General features: G+C 41.8%; 1 protein-coding gene and 4 non-coding genes across 5 annotated transcripts; all 5 read right to left on the bottom strand.

The window, feature by feature from the left end:
• Positions 1–5,354: 5,354 nt before the first annotated feature.
• On the bottom strand, positions 5,355–11,803 carry dkc1 (dyskeratosis congenita 1, dyskerin). Its single transcript, XM_078245168.1, has 15 exons — positions 11,744–11,803; positions 10,917–10,963; positions 10,740–10,826; positions 10,171–10,262; positions 9,632–9,816; positions 9,431–9,495; positions 9,180–9,306; positions 8,824–8,954; positions 8,479–8,622; positions 7,444–7,564; positions 7,137–7,255; positions 6,949–7,052; positions 6,556–6,598; positions 6,191–6,364; positions 5,355–5,590 (listed from the first exon to the last, which is right to left on the bottom strand). Exons 1-15 carry the CDS (start codon positions 11,757–11,759, stop codon positions 5,525–5,527), a joined length of 1,521 nt encoding a protein of 506 aa, XP_078101294.1. The 5' UTR covers positions 11,760–11,803; the 3' UTR covers positions 5,355–5,524.
• Positions 7,329–7,405, bottom strand: LOC144513975 (small nucleolar RNA SNORD83). Its single transcript, XR_013501220.1, has one exon. It is a non-coding gene; the product is annotated as a small nucleolar RNA SNORD83 (small nucleolar RNA).
• Positions 9,040–9,117, bottom strand: LOC144513977 (small nucleolar RNA SNORD53/SNORD92). Its single transcript, XR_013501222.1, has one exon. It is a non-coding gene; the product is annotated as a small nucleolar RNA SNORD53/SNORD92 (small nucleolar RNA).
• LOC144513976 (small nucleolar RNA SNORD53/SNORD92) lies at positions 9,975–10,053 on the bottom strand. The gene has a single exon (XR_013501221.1). It is a non-coding gene; the product is annotated as a small nucleolar RNA SNORD53/SNORD92 (small nucleolar RNA).
• Positions 10,360–10,552, bottom strand: LOC144513978 (small nucleolar RNA SNORD17). Its single transcript, XR_013501223.1, has one exon. It is a non-coding gene; the product is annotated as a small nucleolar RNA SNORD17 (small nucleolar RNA).
• Positions 11,804–18,130: the final 6,327 nt, after the last annotated feature.

The following is an 18,130-nucleotide window of genomic DNA, read 5'->3' as shown; positions in this document are numbered from 1 at the left end:
ATGTCAGCCCACACATGGTTTAGGATCATCACTTGATGATCCTGGCTATTACCCCCTTACCTAGTTCCATAACCAGCCTTGGTTGAAATACAATTACCAAGTGTGAAAAACCCACTCATTGCGAGGCCGGCCTTACAATGCCAGAATGACTAGATGACATTGCGAGGCCGGCTTTACAATGCAAGCATGGCTTGATGACATTGCGAGGCCGGCTTCACAATGCCGGCATGACTAGATGACATTGCGAGGCCGGCTTCACAATGTCAGCCCACACATGGTTTAGGATCATCACTTGATGATCCTGGCTATTACCCACTTAGCCTTGGTTGAAGTACAATTTCCAAGTGTGAAAAACCCCACTCATTGCGAGACCGGCTTTACAATGCCAGCATGAGTAGATGACTTCACGAGGCCTGCTTTACAATGCCGGCATGGCTAGATGACATGCAGAAAGTGATATTATCACTGCATACATTGAGATTTTTTCTTATTTCTATCTGTTTCTATATGGCTTCATCAGCCACGAATTAATCACAGTTAATATTACAGTTCATATGTAAGATTTAACATGTTTCTACATCATTGATGGAGTCTGATTTGTGACGGTACTGTCTTTCCAACCGAGTGGTGTAAAGGTATTAAGCAGTTTTTCTTCATGGGCAATTACCTGTTGTTAAGGACCACTGTTCTTTTGACCTAAACCTAACCATGGTCTTTCTGACCTAACCTTAACCTATGATCTATTGATCTAATTTGGATTTAAGGCCTTTTGGCCTAAACCTAATGTATACCTAAATCTAATCATGGTCTTTTTTGACCTAACCTTAACCTATGATCTATTGATCTCATTCAGATTTAAGGCCATTTTGCCTAAACCTAATGTATAGTCTATGCCTTACCAGGTAATCCGAGCCCTAAACCTAACCATTTGGTGTGTACCTATGCAAAGCTGGCTTGACAATGCTAGAATGGCTACATGACATTGCGGAGCCGGCTTCACAATGTCCGCCCACCCACGGTTTAGGATCATCGCTCGATGATCTTGGCTATTAACCCCTTACCTAGTTCCATAACCAGCCTTGTTTGACGTACAATTTCCAAGTGGGAAAAACCCACTCATTGCGAGGCCGGACTTTACAAGGCCCACACCGGGGGAGCCACCCATTGCGCCCCAGAAAGGGGCTCACCTCCCCGGGTATACATTCAGGAAAAAGGGCCCACCTCCGGGCACCTTGACCTCCGGTCGAGCCTGGGCACCCACACTTAAGCCCCCCCTGTGGCCATACAAAACCGCGGGCCCAAATTGCCCGTGCCCCTGGTATCCCTGCTTTCAATCATTGCCAAGCCGGCTTTACAATGAAGCACATTTTCACACATAGAACCTAGCTGTTGAATTCCGTCCCCAATTGCAGCACATATGCTGCAAGCGCAACAGCATCCAACAGCTAATTTCCAAGTGTCAAAAACCCACTCATTGCGAGGCCGGCTTTACAATGACAGAATGACTAGATGACATTGCGAGGCCGGCTTCACAATGCCGGCATGGCTAGATGACATGCAGAAAGTGATATTATCACTGCATACATTGAGATATTTTCTTATTTCTATCTGTTTCTATATGGCTTCATCAGCCACGAATTAATCACAGTTAATATTACAGTTCATATGTAAGATTTAACATGTTTCTACATAATTGATGGAGTCTGATTTGTGACTGTACTGTCTTTCCATCCGAGTGGTGTAAAGGTATTAAGCAGTTTTCTCTTCATGGGCAAGTACCTGTTGTTATGGATCACTGTTCTTTTGACCTAAACCTATCAATGTTCTTTCTGACCTAACCTTAACCTATGATCTATTGATCTAATTTGGATTTAAGGCCTTTTGGCCTAAAACCTAATGTATACCTAAATCTAATCATGGTCTTTTTGACCTAACCTTAACCTATGATCTATCGATCTCATTTAGATTTAAGGGCGTTTTGCCTAAAACTAATATGTGTAGTCTATGCCTTACCAGGTAATCCGAGCCCCAAACCTAACCATTTGATGTGTACCTATGCAAAGCTGGCTTTACAATGCTAGAATGGCTTGACGACATTGCGAGGCCGGCTTCACAATGCCAGCATGACTAGATGACATTGCGAGGCCGGCTTCACAATGTCCGCCCACCCACGGCTTAGGATCATCGCTTGATGATCCTGGCTATTACCCCCTTACCTAGTTCCATAACCAGCCTTGGTTGAAATACAATTACCAAGTGTGAGAAACCCACTCATTGCGAGGCCGGCCTTACAATGCCAGAATGACTAGATGACATTGCGAGGCCGGCTTTACAATGCAAGCATGGCTTGACGACATTGCGAGGCCGGCTTCACAATGCCGGCATGACTAGATGACATTGCGGGGCCGGCTTTACAATGTCCGCCCACACATGGTTGAGGATCATCGCTTGATGATCCAGGCTATTACCCCCTTACCCTAACCCCCTAACCCTAACCCTAACCCTAACCCTAACCCTAACCCCCTAACCCTAACCCCTAACAAAAAACTTACCTCCAGGGAAATCAGGAACCCAGAATGCGTCATTTTTATCTTCTGCCCAAAATCCATAAGAAAAACAAGGCTTGGAGTCTGCCATTCTGCATCCCTCCGGGACGTCCCATTGTCTCAGACTGAGAGCGAGACGTACTTCACAGCAGAATTCATAGATTATTATTTAAATCCCCTTTCGACACTACACCCAAGTTATATAAAAGACACTTATGATTTTGTGGAGAAAATTAGGAGCATTGTAGTACCACCATCAGCCTTTCTTTTCTCCCTTGATGTGGACAGCTTGTACACCAACATTCAGTCCTCAGAAGGCCTGTTAGCAGTCAAGAACACGTTTTTGAAATACCCAAACAGCAAAAGGCCTGATAAGGAAATCCTCCAATTGCTCGAAATAAATCTTACCAAAAATGATTTTGAGTTTGATGGCCAGTTTTTCCTGCAAATTAGAGGCACAGCGATGGGTAAAAAATTCGCATCCTCGTATGCTAACCTGTTCATGGCAGCCTGGGAGGAAAGCGCTTTGGAATCCTGCCAGAAAAAAACGCTACATTACTTTCGTTATTTGGATGATATTTGGGATCATTCCAAAGAAGAATTTGAACAATTTATTATTACCTTGAACAATCACAGGCAGTCCATCAAACTAAAATCGACCATTAGTCAGGAATCCATAGACTTCCTAGACACGACGACCTTCAAAGGTGCCGACTTCTCCGCCACACGCAAACTTGATGTCAGAGTTTTTTTCAAAGGGACGGACACGCATGCGCTGCTCTTCAGATCCAGCCATCACCCAAAGCACACATTTGCGGGGTTAGTTAAATCTCAATTACTGAGATTCAAAAGAATTTGCACCAGAACAGAGGATTTTAAAGCAGCTGTCAAAGTCCTATTTTCCTCACTACTCACCAGAGGCTATTCCTACACCATGTTGCGTCAGGCGTTGAGAACGTTCACCCGGGTCAAACCAATCTGTCTCGATCCAATTTTGCCAATTATCATAACTTATTCTTCAGAAAATGTCAAACTCGCACAACAATTAAAAAGGAACTTTATTTCTGCTGGAGGTAATGGAGTTTTTCTAAAGGATCACAGGCTGATTGCGGCCTTTAGAAAAAACCACAACCTGAGAGACATTCTGGTCAAAGCCAAACTCAGACCCTTACAGGCACACAGAACCAGGTCACAAGGGGATTTCTTTAGGCATTACAGAATGGTACAAAACCAGAACACCAAAGAAGTTTTTGAAACACAAAGGAACACCACTGTTCATCACAAAAATATTGTTTATTTAATTCGATGCTTGCAATGTACAAAGCAATATGTTGGCGAATCAGGAAACACTATGCTGACTAGGTTCACCCAACATAGATATAATATAAATAACCAGAAAAATTTACATATCCCTCTAGTCCAGCATTTTATTTACCATGGGTGGTGTAGCCTCAGGGCCACCATCCTTGAGTCCAACCCAACCTGGTCAGTGAAGCAGCGGAGGAGAGTCGAAAGGTCCTGGATCACTAGATTGGGCACACATTTACCCAGTGGTCTGAATGAGAGATAGGAGAGTTGGGAATTAGTGTAGGTCCATGGTTTGCGCATTTAATTCTGGTGCCTTTGGCAGCAGAATTCCTTTCATTCCTAACACCAAGAATTCACTCTCGTACAGCACACATTAACTCACCATTTCTTCTATCATACGTATAGAATATACAGCATGTTCACATATCATGATCCCAATAACTATCTACACATAGGCAGGATTTATGGGGACTTCTTAGAAGTTTTAGTTCCTTTAAAAAAAAAAAGAATTGTCATGTTTTCAATAATTGTCACTTTTTCCTAAATTTGCCACTTTTTTTTCAGAGTTTTTGTCACCTTTGATATTTTGGTCGCTTTTTTAATACATGATCTCGAGCCAAAGTTACGGATTACGAATGTGCCGCAGTCATTTACAGCAACGTTACTAATTGACCAAAACAACAGACTACATTACTAAAACATGACATTTACTCACCTGAAAGAAATTCTTAAAACACGAGTCCGTCGGCTGGTCTTCACTGGAAAGTTCCCTGAACATCGATTTTATATTCACTCTACCAACGGATCATCTCGTGCCTTTATACTCATAACACATACACTAAAGGGGGTTTCTATCATTCTTACAAATATACTAAAGTAAATACATTGTGTTAAAAAACCAAAACAAGTGTTTGTGTGAACTGGCCAAACAGAAAAACAGCACTTAAAATAAGACCAGTACTTAAAAGACAAGTGTGCCACCTGGTGGCCAATATGAAGCACAGCAATGACCTACAGTTTCATTTAACTTACTATTATCTATTTATTACATTTAATTTACTTGATGTAATATATACACACTACAAATAAAATGTACATTTATAACCAAGGGGGGAAAAAAGTAAGATTGTTTAATATTGACCTGTGATGACATCGTTACGACTGACAGCAACGTAACCCTGATATTTAATAATAAACTGAATGTGATGTCTAACACCTGTTCACGTGTATGTTAATGTATTTCACATGTCATGTTTAATACGCAAACAATTATCCAACGCTAACACTGGCAAATTTAGGAGAAATTTCCAAACAAACATCTGAAGGTGTATTTTGATCCACCCACCCACCCCATAGTCTGAAAGCTAAATAACCCAAAAACTTGAAGTTATGGTTGTACTGCAGTTTCCTGTTCACATCTAGTTTTAGATTTAATGTCTGATTTAGTGGATAACATTTAAAACACGTCTTTCAGAACTAAATGTGTCTGAAGAAACCAAATACAGAAAAACAGACCTTTATTTTGAAAAACAAACAGACTTCCTGTTAGGTATTTACAGCTGGAAAAAAAATATACAAAACAAAAACAGTCTTCTCTCTGCGTTCATGCAGTCCATTATAAAAACTCCCAGAATGCTTTGCATCCAGTTTCCTGTTCACCGATTGGTTGATCACTCCGATGCGTCGCCGTCTTTCTGTTTCTTCTTCTTCTTTTTCTTCTTGGCACTTTCAACAACCTGCACACAGAGCGGTATTTTTAAACGATAAACGTTATATTTAAACATGTCCGGATGGTTAACTGTTACCAGTAGTTTGAGATATTTAGAGATGTAACGCTGAATCAGAACCTCCAACTTCCTGCTCTTCTCTCTGGTGTCTGAAACAGCATCGCTGCACGTGATGCTAGCCAACACCAGCCTTAGCCTAACCACATAATGCTGCTGTTGTCGGGGAAACATTCATGTGTTTAACTGTAAACATCGTGGTGCATTCAAAACTATAGTTAAATCAAATGTTCTCAGTTAGTTTACTGGTGAAAGAAGTTATAAGTTAACATTTAATAATTTACATTTTGATCATCTGCTGTTAACGATAAGGCGTTCTTTAACGTTGCTTCTTATTTATCTTTACATTATAGTATGTGTTCTAGCAGCGTCTAACCCTGGTTAACACCTACGATACCGACCAGGGTTACACTTCAAGTTAATGTTAACAGACTGACCATCACTGAAGGAATCAGAGTCTGACTTCATTATATTCATAATATTAGTTAACTTTAATGTTGGATTAAACCAGCAGTTGTATAAATATGCTGTCAGTTTGATGATGTAACTAACCTCCGCCTCTGGCTCCGCCCCCGTCTCCTCTGGCTCTGCCCCTTCATGCTCCGCCTCCTCTAGTTTGGCCCTCTTCTCTTTCTTTTTCTTCTTCTTCTCCTTCTTCCCTTCCTCAGCGCTCGGCGTGCTGGGCGTCGGGGCATCGCCGTCGCTGTCTGCTGCCTCCCTCTTCCTCTGAAGAGGAAATCGTCATTAGTGACATCACTCATAGGCAGCCAATCAGAGCCACAGACAATCAAACAGGCTGCAACTGATCTTTAGTTCAGGTCCACATTTACTTTAGTTCAATGTGATGAGAGAAACTGTATCAAGTTTAAAAACATGAAGCAGTAATCATCAGAACATTTAGACATTGTCCTGTTTACCTTTGCTGAAGTGTCTGCTGACTCCTCCGTCGCCTTGGAGACGCTGCCAAAACAAAGTTTTTAATCAAACACGGTTTGAAGATTATCAGACATTCAAACAGAGTGATGACATCAGAGAGTGATGACATCATCAGTGTGCTCAGTGAGCTGCAGCTCAGCGATCAGCTGACTGAAGAAGCTCAGAGCTGAGAGTTCCTGTAGCAGAGCGACTCCCTGAGAGAGCACTGCAGCTCCCCCAGGGATAACTGTCTGCATAATACACAAACACTACACATACTAACACACTCTAAACCCTAACCTGTAACAGAGCCCCGTTGCCCCCCAGGGATAACTGTCTGCATATCATCATAACAGTATATATATCCCCATTATTAGTCCTCAGGTGAGGCGTACCTGTAGTCTACGTAGTCTTTCTTCCATTCGCACGGCGTGCTGCCGTTGGGCTTCCCGTGTTTGTCCAGGAGTCCTTTCTGAATCATCATCTTCTTCTGACTCGCCTGATGGAAACATGTTTCATATTTAAACAGCCTTCATTAAAAGGGTTATTTAGAATAACTCATTAAGGGAGGGTTGGTCGTTACCTTGGGGCCCAGCCCCCACTTCCGAGGATAAGTGTCTCTCTCCATGATCACCCTCTTGATCTTCGCCACGATGCCGTGATCACACGTTGAGATCACTGCCGTCGTCATCAGAGCAACAGCTGACAAGGAAACACACATTAGCTTACTTCCCCTGAGACCGGGTCACGTTAGATTATGGTGGAGCGTTGGTGAAACCATCAGAGAAGGGTGATAGATAGCAGGTCATCACGGCCCGAAGGCTGCTGCATCTATATATCTCATCATGTGGCCACAAAACCACCCCCCCCCACACGCAGCTGTATCTCACCTGTGCAGATGGCCTCTCCCTTGGTTGTTATGACGACGATGTCCTGGTTCATCTCGATGCCGTCCTCGTAGCGCAGGACGCCTGGCAGCATGATCTTCGCCCCATAACAGATGGCGTTCACCTACATATACACACACAGCTTATTAGTTATGTCAGAGGGATATACAGTGTTCAGTATAAGTTTAGGAACCCATGCTAAAGTTAACTATAAACAGGAATAAAAAAAAATCTTTTGGAAATTGATCTTAATGCCTTAATTAAAAAAAAGAAAAATCCAACCTTTAAGGAGCCCCCCCACACACATCACATACCCTTCACCATACCTAGAGATTGGCATGGGGTACTTTCCATAAAATCATCTCTCAATGCAAATCAAACCAGCTAATAGACTAACTGAAATACAACCATGTTAATCTCTAGGTATGGTGAAGGGTATGTGATGATGGGGGGGTATGGTGAAGGGTATGTGATGATGGGGGGGGGTATGGTGAAGGGTATGTGATGATGGGGGGTATGGTGAAGGGTATGTGATGATGGGGGGGGGGTATGGTGAAGGGTATGTGATGATGGGGGGGGGGTATGGTGAAGGGTATGTGATGATGGGGGGGTATGGTGAAGGGTATGTGATGATGGGGGGGGGTATGGTGAAGGGTATGTGATGATGGGGGGGCCAAGGGAACTTTATCAGGATCATAGTATCCTGGATCCATGAAATAACTGGCCTTTCAAAATAAAAGTCTGCCTGCCTCTATGGGAATCTAACATAGGGGTGGACTGACTTATGCCTCCTGTATTTTAAGGAACATTTACGATACAAAATTGGTGTTCTCAAAGATTGGATTTTTTCTATTTTTTTAATTAAGGTATTAAGATCATTTTCCAAAAGATGATTTTATTCCTCTTTTTAGTCAACTTTTAGCATGGGGGTGTATTCACTTCTGCTGAGCACTACAGTTGTACTTACGGCGCTGTCCTTCATATATGATATATATATTATAGTTATATATTATACAGTATATCGTTATCAGTACTCACGGCGCTGTCCTTCATGACGAGGCGTTTGTGCGACACCAGCAGTTTCTCCAGAGGGAAGATTACTCTCCTCAGGTACGTCTCGTCTTTGTTGTGATCAAACTGCCACTGAGCGTCCAGAACATCGTGCATCGTCACCATGTGGTCCTAAAACACAAACGCATGATGATGTCAGAGTGATGTCATGATGATGTCACAGCGGTGAGGCTGCACCATCTCTACAGACGGTGGCGTGCGTCTCCGCTGCAGTTTCCTGTTCCAGAGTTTCATTAGCAAACCTGCACCAACCAGCAGGATGCAACTCAACACTCTGGGTCCTACAGACAGGAAACAGGAAGTGGTTCTCACGTTCTCTCCCAGCACGCCGGAGCGGACTCGTCTCAGCTCCTGCATCTGACCGCCGACCCCGAGCATCAGCCCCAGGTGGACGCACAGCGTCCGGATGTACGTTCCTGCTTCACAGCTCACCCAGAAGATCCCTAAACAGCCAGAGAAAAGGAAAGACTAAAAACTCAGCCAATACTAATACTTTTCAAAATAAAGTGTCTGTGTTCTTGTCAGGGATTGGTCAGACAGCCAAGAGAAAGTGACATCACAGAAATCAGTCCAGTTAGCGAAACCTCTCTGATTCTCATCATCCAGCCCCGCTGACGCTCCGCGTTCACATGAACATACACACAACCCTCGAGTGGTTTGGGTCTTACCCAGCCTCCTCTCGGGGTCGTACTCGATCAGTTTGCTGTCGTAGATCGTTCGGACTCTGAGCTGGCGTTTAACCGCGGCGATCAGTGGCGGCCGCTGGAACAGAGCGCCTGTCAGCATCTCCAACCCCTGCAGACAGAAACAGTCAGTCACAGAACACAGGCTCAGGATTCTGACATGTGATTTATTCATTGATTTAATGTATCAACTCTAAGCTCTAGTTATTAAGATCTGTGGCGAGCGGGCGACTCACCCGGGCCAGCGTGTGTTCGCTCTCTATGGCGTTGTGCAGCCGAACAATCCCCACATACTCCTTACCTGCAACACGACAGAGAGTAGTGAGGGGGGCCGCTGGGGTTTACTGGGCACACGCAGCACTAAACAGGAAGTCCCGCCCACATTAAACACAACTAAACAGGAAGTACCGCCCACATTAAACACAACTAAAAAGTACCGGCACTCTGCTGGGACTTGACCAAACGCGTGGCTCGGTCGACGCAGACGATCAGGCAGCCGGTGACCTTGGGGTCCAGCGTGCCGCTGTGCCCCGTCTTCTCCACCCTCAGAATCCTCCGGATCCACGCCACCACCTCGTGGGACGACGGGTTGGCCGGCTTGTCCAGGTTGATGAAGCCAGTCCTGACAGGAAACGGGAAGTAGAATCAGCAACAGCAACCTTCAGAAGCTCCGCCCCCCAGATTCTCAGACGCTTAACTACTGGCCGGCAACTGCTGCATGCGTCTCTATTTGTGTGTGTGTGTCTCTATGCATCTCTATGTGTGTGTTCTTGTCAGGGATTGGTCAGACAGCCAAGAGAAAGTGACATCACATAGTTCAGTCCAGTTAGCGAAACCTCTCTGATTCTCATCATCCCACCCCGCTGACACTCAGCGCTCACGTGATATTATTATCAGCTGTCGCACAGATTCATATTCATCAGTAATAGTACTTTATATGAAGTAGATCATAGTCCTGGCGTTAGCGCTAGCTTACTTGACATAGTCCTGGATGGTTCTCTTCAGCGGGTTGCTGCCGTGCGGCAGCGGCGTGTAATGAGCCGTCCGGATGTTCAGCTTATCGAAGTTCTGAGGAAACAAACGTTGAAGTTTGAGACTTTCACTTCCTGTCAGAGGCTCTTATTTTGGCAGTCTGATGTAATCTTCCTAATTTATAGGTCTGGGTGTGATCAGCACAGTCGACTCGTCTCGGCGGCAGTCCGATCCGTCGTCTCTCCGCTCGGTTTCCGGTCGCCGCCGGCAGAACGCCGTGACAACCGTCGCCGTGACGGAGAGGCCCCGTCCCCAGAACGGGAGCGGGGGGGTGACTGAGACCAGACGGCCGCTCGGAGAATGGATAAACTGCTTCATCATTTCACACCCTGAAGGTACTATACTCGTTATTAACTAATTAATAACCAATTAATAATTAACAGATTCCTCCTCTCAGGGAGCCAGAGGCTGTTAAGACATTTACACATCTAGTGTTTAAATTAAGGCTCTCTATCCATCTACACAAACAATATAAACCCAGTGAGAGGGTACATGAAGTTAGTGAGCAGGAACCTTGAGGAGGAGCGGCCATTGGGACGTGTCCAGCGTCGCCACTTTAGACTCCGGCTGGATGAAGAAGTCTCCGCTCTGCTGGATCTCCTGTTAGACAAACTGCCTTCATTTAAATGTTCAGAAACTAAAACATTGACTTAAACAGAGTTATGTTCAGAGGAAATATAATAAACTCACCCCGACTTCATCTTCACTGACTCTCTTCACTTTCTTCTTCTTCTTCACTGAAACAGTCAAAAAGTTTCTCTCATTAACATATTAAGCTTACATAAACGAATGTTTATGTAAGCCATTAATTAAAGGCTGAAACGATGATGCTTTTATTTTTAAGGATATTTCAGATTATTAATGAAGTCACAGCAGCCCACGTGCCCTCCATGACAACACGTGGCCGTTAGCATCAGGCGGCTAACGTAAAGCTAACAGGCCGCCAGAACGACCATCCCATAATTAGCCAACGTGCTGCAGGCATGGCGGAGCAGCTACAGGGCACTGATCAGATTTTAGAAGAGACACATACAGCGTTTACCGGCCCGTTCAGACCAGAGCTTGTGCACTGTTTCAAACACCGAGACTCAGACCACGTGGGTCCTCCGGTTACCGGGACCGGCTGTAAAAGCCTCCAACCCGTCCAACAGGACGGCTGCTTAGCACCGAGACACGAGCCGAACTAACCAACTCCATTCATCAACATCACAGTAAAACAAAAAACTTACACCGGGTACAATTATGCAAATCTATTTCTTTAAATTACCGTTTTCTCAATGCAGTTTGGCGTTAAACGCAGTTACACTGCACGTGCGGGTTAGTTAAAATGCCAGCAGAACGGATCGTGTTTGAGCCATTTAACGGCGTTCAGATGCACGTTAAACATGTATAATATATATAATGTTATTATAACGTTAAACATGTATAATATATAATGTTATTATAACGTTATACATGTTAAATCTGATCTATAAACAGTAAAGTTGAGTTTTCCCAGGAACGTGCTGCACACTCACCCTCTGTGTCTGCCATCTTGAACTGAAAGACTGAGCGCGAGACGGCTCCTCCTCATTCTTCTTCTGCTTCTTCTTCTGGACTTCCGGTTGCCTGGATGCTTTGGGACCCTCTGCTGCCCCCCCACCATAGACAGTATATAAGAATTATGTTATTTTTTATTGCAGAATACATTTGTTACAATTTGTCAAAAAAAGGAAATTGAACTCGTAGAACACAAATCATTTAAAAAAAAAAAAAATTGTAAATGGGTTACTCCATGCTCTATTCCAGTTAATATTTTCATATACGAGGACCATTAGTATCTGGAGGCAGGGATGGGTTTGGCACATTAAAGGTCTTTATTACTTTGTTGTTGACTTCATTTATTGAAGCACTGCTGGAGAGAGATATGTGAAGTAGGGGAAGATCCCATGGGGTATCGCTCTGGGGGAAGGCATCAGTTAACATTTGATTTGAGTTATTTAATAATTGGGTTACCAGTAGAATATAGACAGCTTACAGGACAGACAGACAGCTTACAGGACAGACAGACAGGTTACAGGACAGACAGACAGCTTACAGGACAGACAGACAGGTTACAGGACAGACAGACAGCTTACAGGACAGACAGACAGCTTACAGGACAGACAGACAGGTTACTAGTAGAATATAGACAGGTTACAGGACAGACAGACAGGTTACCAGTAGAATATAGACAGGTTACAGGACAGACAGACAGCTTACAGGACAGACAGACAGGTTACCAGTAGAATATAGACAGGTTACAGGACAGACAGATAGGTTACCAGTAGAATATAGACAGGTTACAGGACAGACAGACAGCTTACAGGACAGACAGACAGGTTACCAGTAGAATATAGACAGCTTACAGGACAGACAGACAGGTTACAGGACAGACAGACAGCTTACAGGACAGACAGACAGGTTACAGGACAGACAGACAGCTTACAGGACATACAGACAGGTTACTAGTAGAATATAGACAGGTTACAGGACAGACAGACAGGTTACCAGTAGAATATAGACAGGTTACAGGACAGACAGACAGGTTACCAGTAGAATATAGACAGCTTACAGGACAGACAGACAGCTTACAGGACAGACAGACAGGTTACCAGTAGAATATAGACAGGTTACAGGACAGACAGACAGCTTACAGGACAGACAGACAGGTTACAGGACAGACAGACAGCTTACAGGACAGACAGACAGGTTACCAGTAGAATATAGACAGGTTACAGGACAGACAGACAGCTTACAGGACAGACAGACAGGTTACCAGTAGAATATAGACAGGTTACAGGACAGACAGACAGCTTACAGGACAGACAGACAGGTTACCAGTAAAATATAGACAGGTTACAGGACAGACAGACAGCTTACAGGACAGACAGACAGGTTACCAGTAGAATATCATGTTTAACCAGTTTTCTATAAAGAGAGTCTTGTTTCTACATATGATGTCCATGCAGTCTGTTGGTGGAGTATAGGGGCATTGAATGTTCCACAAACTGTTTGGATTTTTCAAAAATCTTTTAATCCAGTTGGTTTTTAATATCTCATTGAAGAGTGAGACGTCAATTACTGATAAACCCCCCTCCTCAATTCTATTAGTCAAGATGTTTTTCCTAATATTATGGGGCTTCTTCCTCCATATAAAGTTATATATATATATATATATATATATATATATATATATATATATATAATATATAATAGTTTGTCTAGATTGGCACATTGTAACTGAGGTATTTCCATTGAAGTAAATAAACATGCTGCTGTGAGAGACCTTCAGGAAGAAGAGCCTGCCGTACATAGATCAGTCTCTCACAAGCCAAGAATCACACTTCTTATGAATAGAGTCGTGTAGTAAAGATATCTTACTCTCTGTCATCAATTTGTGATTATGACTGATTTTGATTCCAAGATAAGTTATTAAATTATTTATATTCATGCCACGTATTTGACCCAAATGTTTATTTTTAAGAGACATTTTGAAAGATTTAGATTCAAGCCTGAGCTTTCAGAAAATTGGTTTACAACATTTAGATTCATTTTTAGAAACAGGGTTATGTCATCAGCCAGCTGTGACATTTGTATTTCTCTTTCATTTAACGTAATTCCTTTGAACGTACTCTTGTGAATGAAATCACAGAGAATTTGAGCTACATCAACAATAGAGGAGGCGAGGTGGGGCAGCCCTGGCAGATACCTTCGTTATGTCAAATCTGGGGAGGTGGAGGAACTGTTTCCTCCCACGTACAGAGTTTTAACAGCATTAATACAACTCTTACCAAAATTAAAAAAGTTTAAGGTGTCAAAAATCAAAGGCTTTCTGAAAGTCTAAGAATAAAATAAGGTGTTCATCATCTAGAAAGTCTTTGTGTTCAATCAGATCTAAAACTAGGCGAATGTTATCGGCTACGTGGTGTTCATCAATTAAAGTGTGTAGTTCAGATTTGAGACGCGTTGTTAAGATAGATGCTAGAATCTTATAGTCATTATTTAGCAATGTAATGGGACGCCAATTCTCAATTAATAGAGGGTCTTTGTGGGGTTTTGGGATAAGTGTTATGCCACCTTGCCTCAGAGAAGGAGGACGCTCCCCCCTGTCAAGAGATTCTTTGAAGACAGCTAAAAGAAATGTACCTAGTGACTCAGAGAAACATGTCTACATTTCAGAGGTCAGACCATCACAGCCTGCTGACTTATTGTTCTTTAACTGAGTTATTCCCCATATAATCTCCTCAAGAGTTATGTCCTGACAGCAGATTTGATTATATTCTGCATCCACACATTTAGCTGAGTTAAACAAGCTAAAGCTTTCCTATGGATCTTTGAGATTAATATCTCTTGAGTAAAGTTTTTCATAAAAAGCACTAATAAAGTGTGATATCTCTTTACTGTCCTCGCTAATCTTTTCCCCAATGTCAAGTTTTCTTATAGAATTGATTTAATTTCTTCTTTTTTCCATGTTAAAGAAATTACTGTTTTTCTCACCCTGTTCCATCCAATTCCTATGTGACCTTATAAAAGCTCCTTTTGCTTTGTTCTCATATAAAATGTCTAGTTGGTTTTGTCAGTCTAATAAAGTATTAATATCTTCTTGGCTCAAATGCTCTTTTTCAGTAAGTTTGTTAATATTGTTGATTAGCGAGTATGTTACATTTATCTTTTTTGGTGCCAATATCTTGCCATAACCTGAGCAGACGCCTTTAATTTTATATTTGAGAAGTTCCCACGATGTCCCAAAATGATTCCCTTTTCTAGCAGCCTCCCACTGTTCTGAGATAAGTAGTTCTATTTTAATTTTTAGCTCTTCATGAAATAGTAGAGAATTATTTAATTTCCAGTAACCGCAAGAGAATCTCCCTCTTTGTTCCTCGCTGACCTGAATAGCTAAAGAAAAGGGATTAAGAAGGGTTAGCCTTAGAGGTTAACCCTCAGAACAGCAGGAGAAACAGTGCATGATTCAATGGAGGGCTCTAAATCAGCCGAAATCAACCAAAAATTTATCCTGGATTGTAGCGTATGGTTACTATTGCTCCAAGTGTTCAACAATGTATTTTTTTTCCTCCATATATCAATTAGATCCAGGCTTCAGTTTATATAATGGAGCAGCAGATCCCGTGTCTCTGGACGGAGACCAGTGACGTCTCTTTCCCGGTGATGGCTGAGCGTTACTGAGCAGCCTCCAACTGAGCTTGAAGACGTAGATGTGACGTGAGCAACCTGTCTGAAAGTTGGAAGTCTTCTGGTAGCTGTGCCAAGAGAAATCTCAATCATTCCCAATCTAGCAGAGACGGAGAGCGTAGGTATATGTAAGGAGATAACATAGACACAGGCTCATTATTGATCACTAAAATGATAGTTAACATTAGTCATTACACTTAAACAGCTGATGGAAGTCCAAACTGCCTGAGAGCTTCTCCTGTACTATACGGTAACTCCTCTACTATGAGACAGGAAGTCTCGTGGTTATGACCCAATCGTTAGCCTATTGTTATAAAAACGTCTGCTACGGAGCCATAACGTGAGCTACAAGGTAATGGAGCCTTTTATACATTGTCGTGTTTCTTTAGAACTAAACAACGGACAAATAGAGTCTTTAAACGCTTCAGATGTAAAGGTATACTCTGTCAAAGTGACGTCAGAATGAATGGGAGTCAATGGGATGCTAACGGGATGCTAACGGGATGCTAACGGGAGGTGATGGCTTGGTAGCAACAAAATGGCGCCATAGAGCTACGCGTTGTAAGGAGAAGCTGACCCCCTTGGCCCCGACAGGGCGGGAATATACTGTAACTAAGTACATTTAGAATGTAACTAAGTACATTTACTCCAGTACTGTACTTGAGTCCAAATGTTGAGGTACTTGTACTTTACTTGAGTCTTTTCTTTTCTACTTCTATTCCACTACATTCATCTGTTCCAGCTTTAGTTACTAGTTACTTTAGTTACTCCGCTACATTCATCTGTTCCAGCTTTAGTTACTAGTTACTTTAGTTACTAGTTACTTTAGTTACTCCACTACATTCATCTGTTACAGCTTTAGTTACTAGTTACTTTAGTTACTCTGCTACATTCATCTGTTCCAGCTTTAGTTACTAGTTACTTTAGTTACTCCACTACATTCATCTGTTACAGCTTTAGTTACTAGTTACTTTAGTTACTCCGCTACATTCATCTGTTCCAGCTTTAGTTACTAGTTACTTTAGTTACTCCATACATTCATCTGTTACAGCTTTAGTTACTTTAGTTACTAGTTACTTTAGTTACTCCATACATTCATCTGTTACAGCTTTAGTTACTTTAGTTACTAGTTACTTTAGTTACTCCGCTACATTCATCTGTTACAGCTTTAGTTACTAGTTACTTTAGTTACTCCACTACATTCATCTGTTCCAGCTTTAGTTACTAGTTACTTTAGTTACTCCACTACATTCATCTGTTACAGCTTTAGTTACTAGTTACTTTAGTTACTCCACTACATTCATCTGTTCCAGCTTCAGTTACTAGTTACTTTAGTTACTAGTTACTTTAATTACTCCGCTACATTCATCTGTTACAGCTTTAGTTACTAGTTACTTTAGTTACTAGTTACTTTAGTTACTCCACTTCATTCATCTGTTCCAGCTTCAGTTACTAGTTACTTTAGTTACTAGTTACTTTAGTTACTCCACTACATTCATCTGTTCCAGCTTTAGTTACTAGTTACTTTAGTTACTCCACTACATTCATCTGTTACAGCTTTAGTTACTAGTTACTTTAGTTACTAGTTACTTTAGTTACTCCACTACATTCATCTGTTCCAGCTTTAGTTACTAGTTACTTTAGTTACTAGTTACGTTAGTTACTCCGCTACATTCATCGGTTACAGCTTTAGTTACTAGTTACTTTAGTTACTAGTTACTTTAATAACTCCTCTACATTCATCAGTTACAGCTTTAGTTACTAGTTACTTTAGTTACTAGTTACTTTAGTTACTCCGCTACATTCATCTGTTCCAGCTTTAGTTACTAGTTACTTTAGTTACTCCACTACATTCATCTGTTCCAGCTTCAGTTACTAGTTACTTTAGTTACTAGTTACTTTAGTTACTCCACTACATTCATCTGTTCCAGCTTTAGTTACTAGTTACTTTAGTTACTCCACTACGTTCATCTGTTCCAACTTCAGTTACTAGTTACTTTAGTTACTAGTTACTTTAGTTACTCCACTACATTCATCTGTTCCAGCTTTAGTTACTAGTTACTTTAGTTACTCCACTACATTCATCTGTTCTAGCTTTAGTTACTAGTTACTTTAGTTACTCCACTACAGCTTTAGTTACTAGTTACTTTAGTTACTAGTTACTTTAGTTACTCCACTACATTCATCTGTTCCAGCTTCAGTTACTAGTTACTTTCATCATTAAGAGTAATGCAACAGTAACTAATCATTTTGAGCAGTTGTATTGATTGATAGTTAGATGATTGTAATGGGATGAACTGACTATCATCTATATATATATATAGGGGTGTAACGATTCGATTCGTATCACGAGTCGTGGTTGTCGATACGATTCAAGGACGATATTGGTTCATTTAGAACGATACTATCTGAAAAGATTCAGTGACTTGAAATCGATTCAGTAACTTTTTAGCCAAAAATTCAACCAGTGTGACTGAAATAAACACCTGGATACTGGACAGTGCAGGTGAAGGTTCCTAGATTCCTGTTGTTTCTTGTAAGGGAATCAGGTATCAATTAATTATGGATATAAACAAACAAGTAAACAAAAATTAATGGCAAATGCATTCACATTTTATTTGAATAAAGTGCAACCAAAATTTCTTCAGGTTGAATGAGCAGTGGCTGAACCTGCTACTACTCTCATTTTAATA

The sequence above is a fragment of the Sander vitreus genome, unplaced genomic scaffold (genome assembly GCF_031162955.1).
Source record: "Sander vitreus isolate 19-12246 unplaced genomic scaffold, sanVit1 ctg396_0, whole genome shotgun sequence".
NCBI lineage: Eukaryota > Metazoa > Chordata > Actinopteri > Perciformes > Percidae > Sander > Sander vitreus.
The sequence above is the reverse complement of the archived record's forward strand: the minus strand, read 5'-3'. Positions and strand labels throughout refer to the sequence as shown.

What these genes read in the sequence shown, in the direction of transcription:
- dkc1 (XM_078245168.1), bottom strand. An exon ending in CAAGTCCCAGCAGAGTGCCG is followed by an intron (nt 9,496 to 9,631) that starts GTACTTTTTAGT and finishes GTCGTGTTGCAG; the next exon opens with GTAAGGAGTATGTGGGGATT. An exon ending in TCGTCATGAAGGACAGCGCC is followed by an intron (nt 7,565 to 8,478) that starts GTGAGTACTGAT and finishes GTGTATATGTAG; the next exon opens with GTGAACGCCATCTGTTATGG.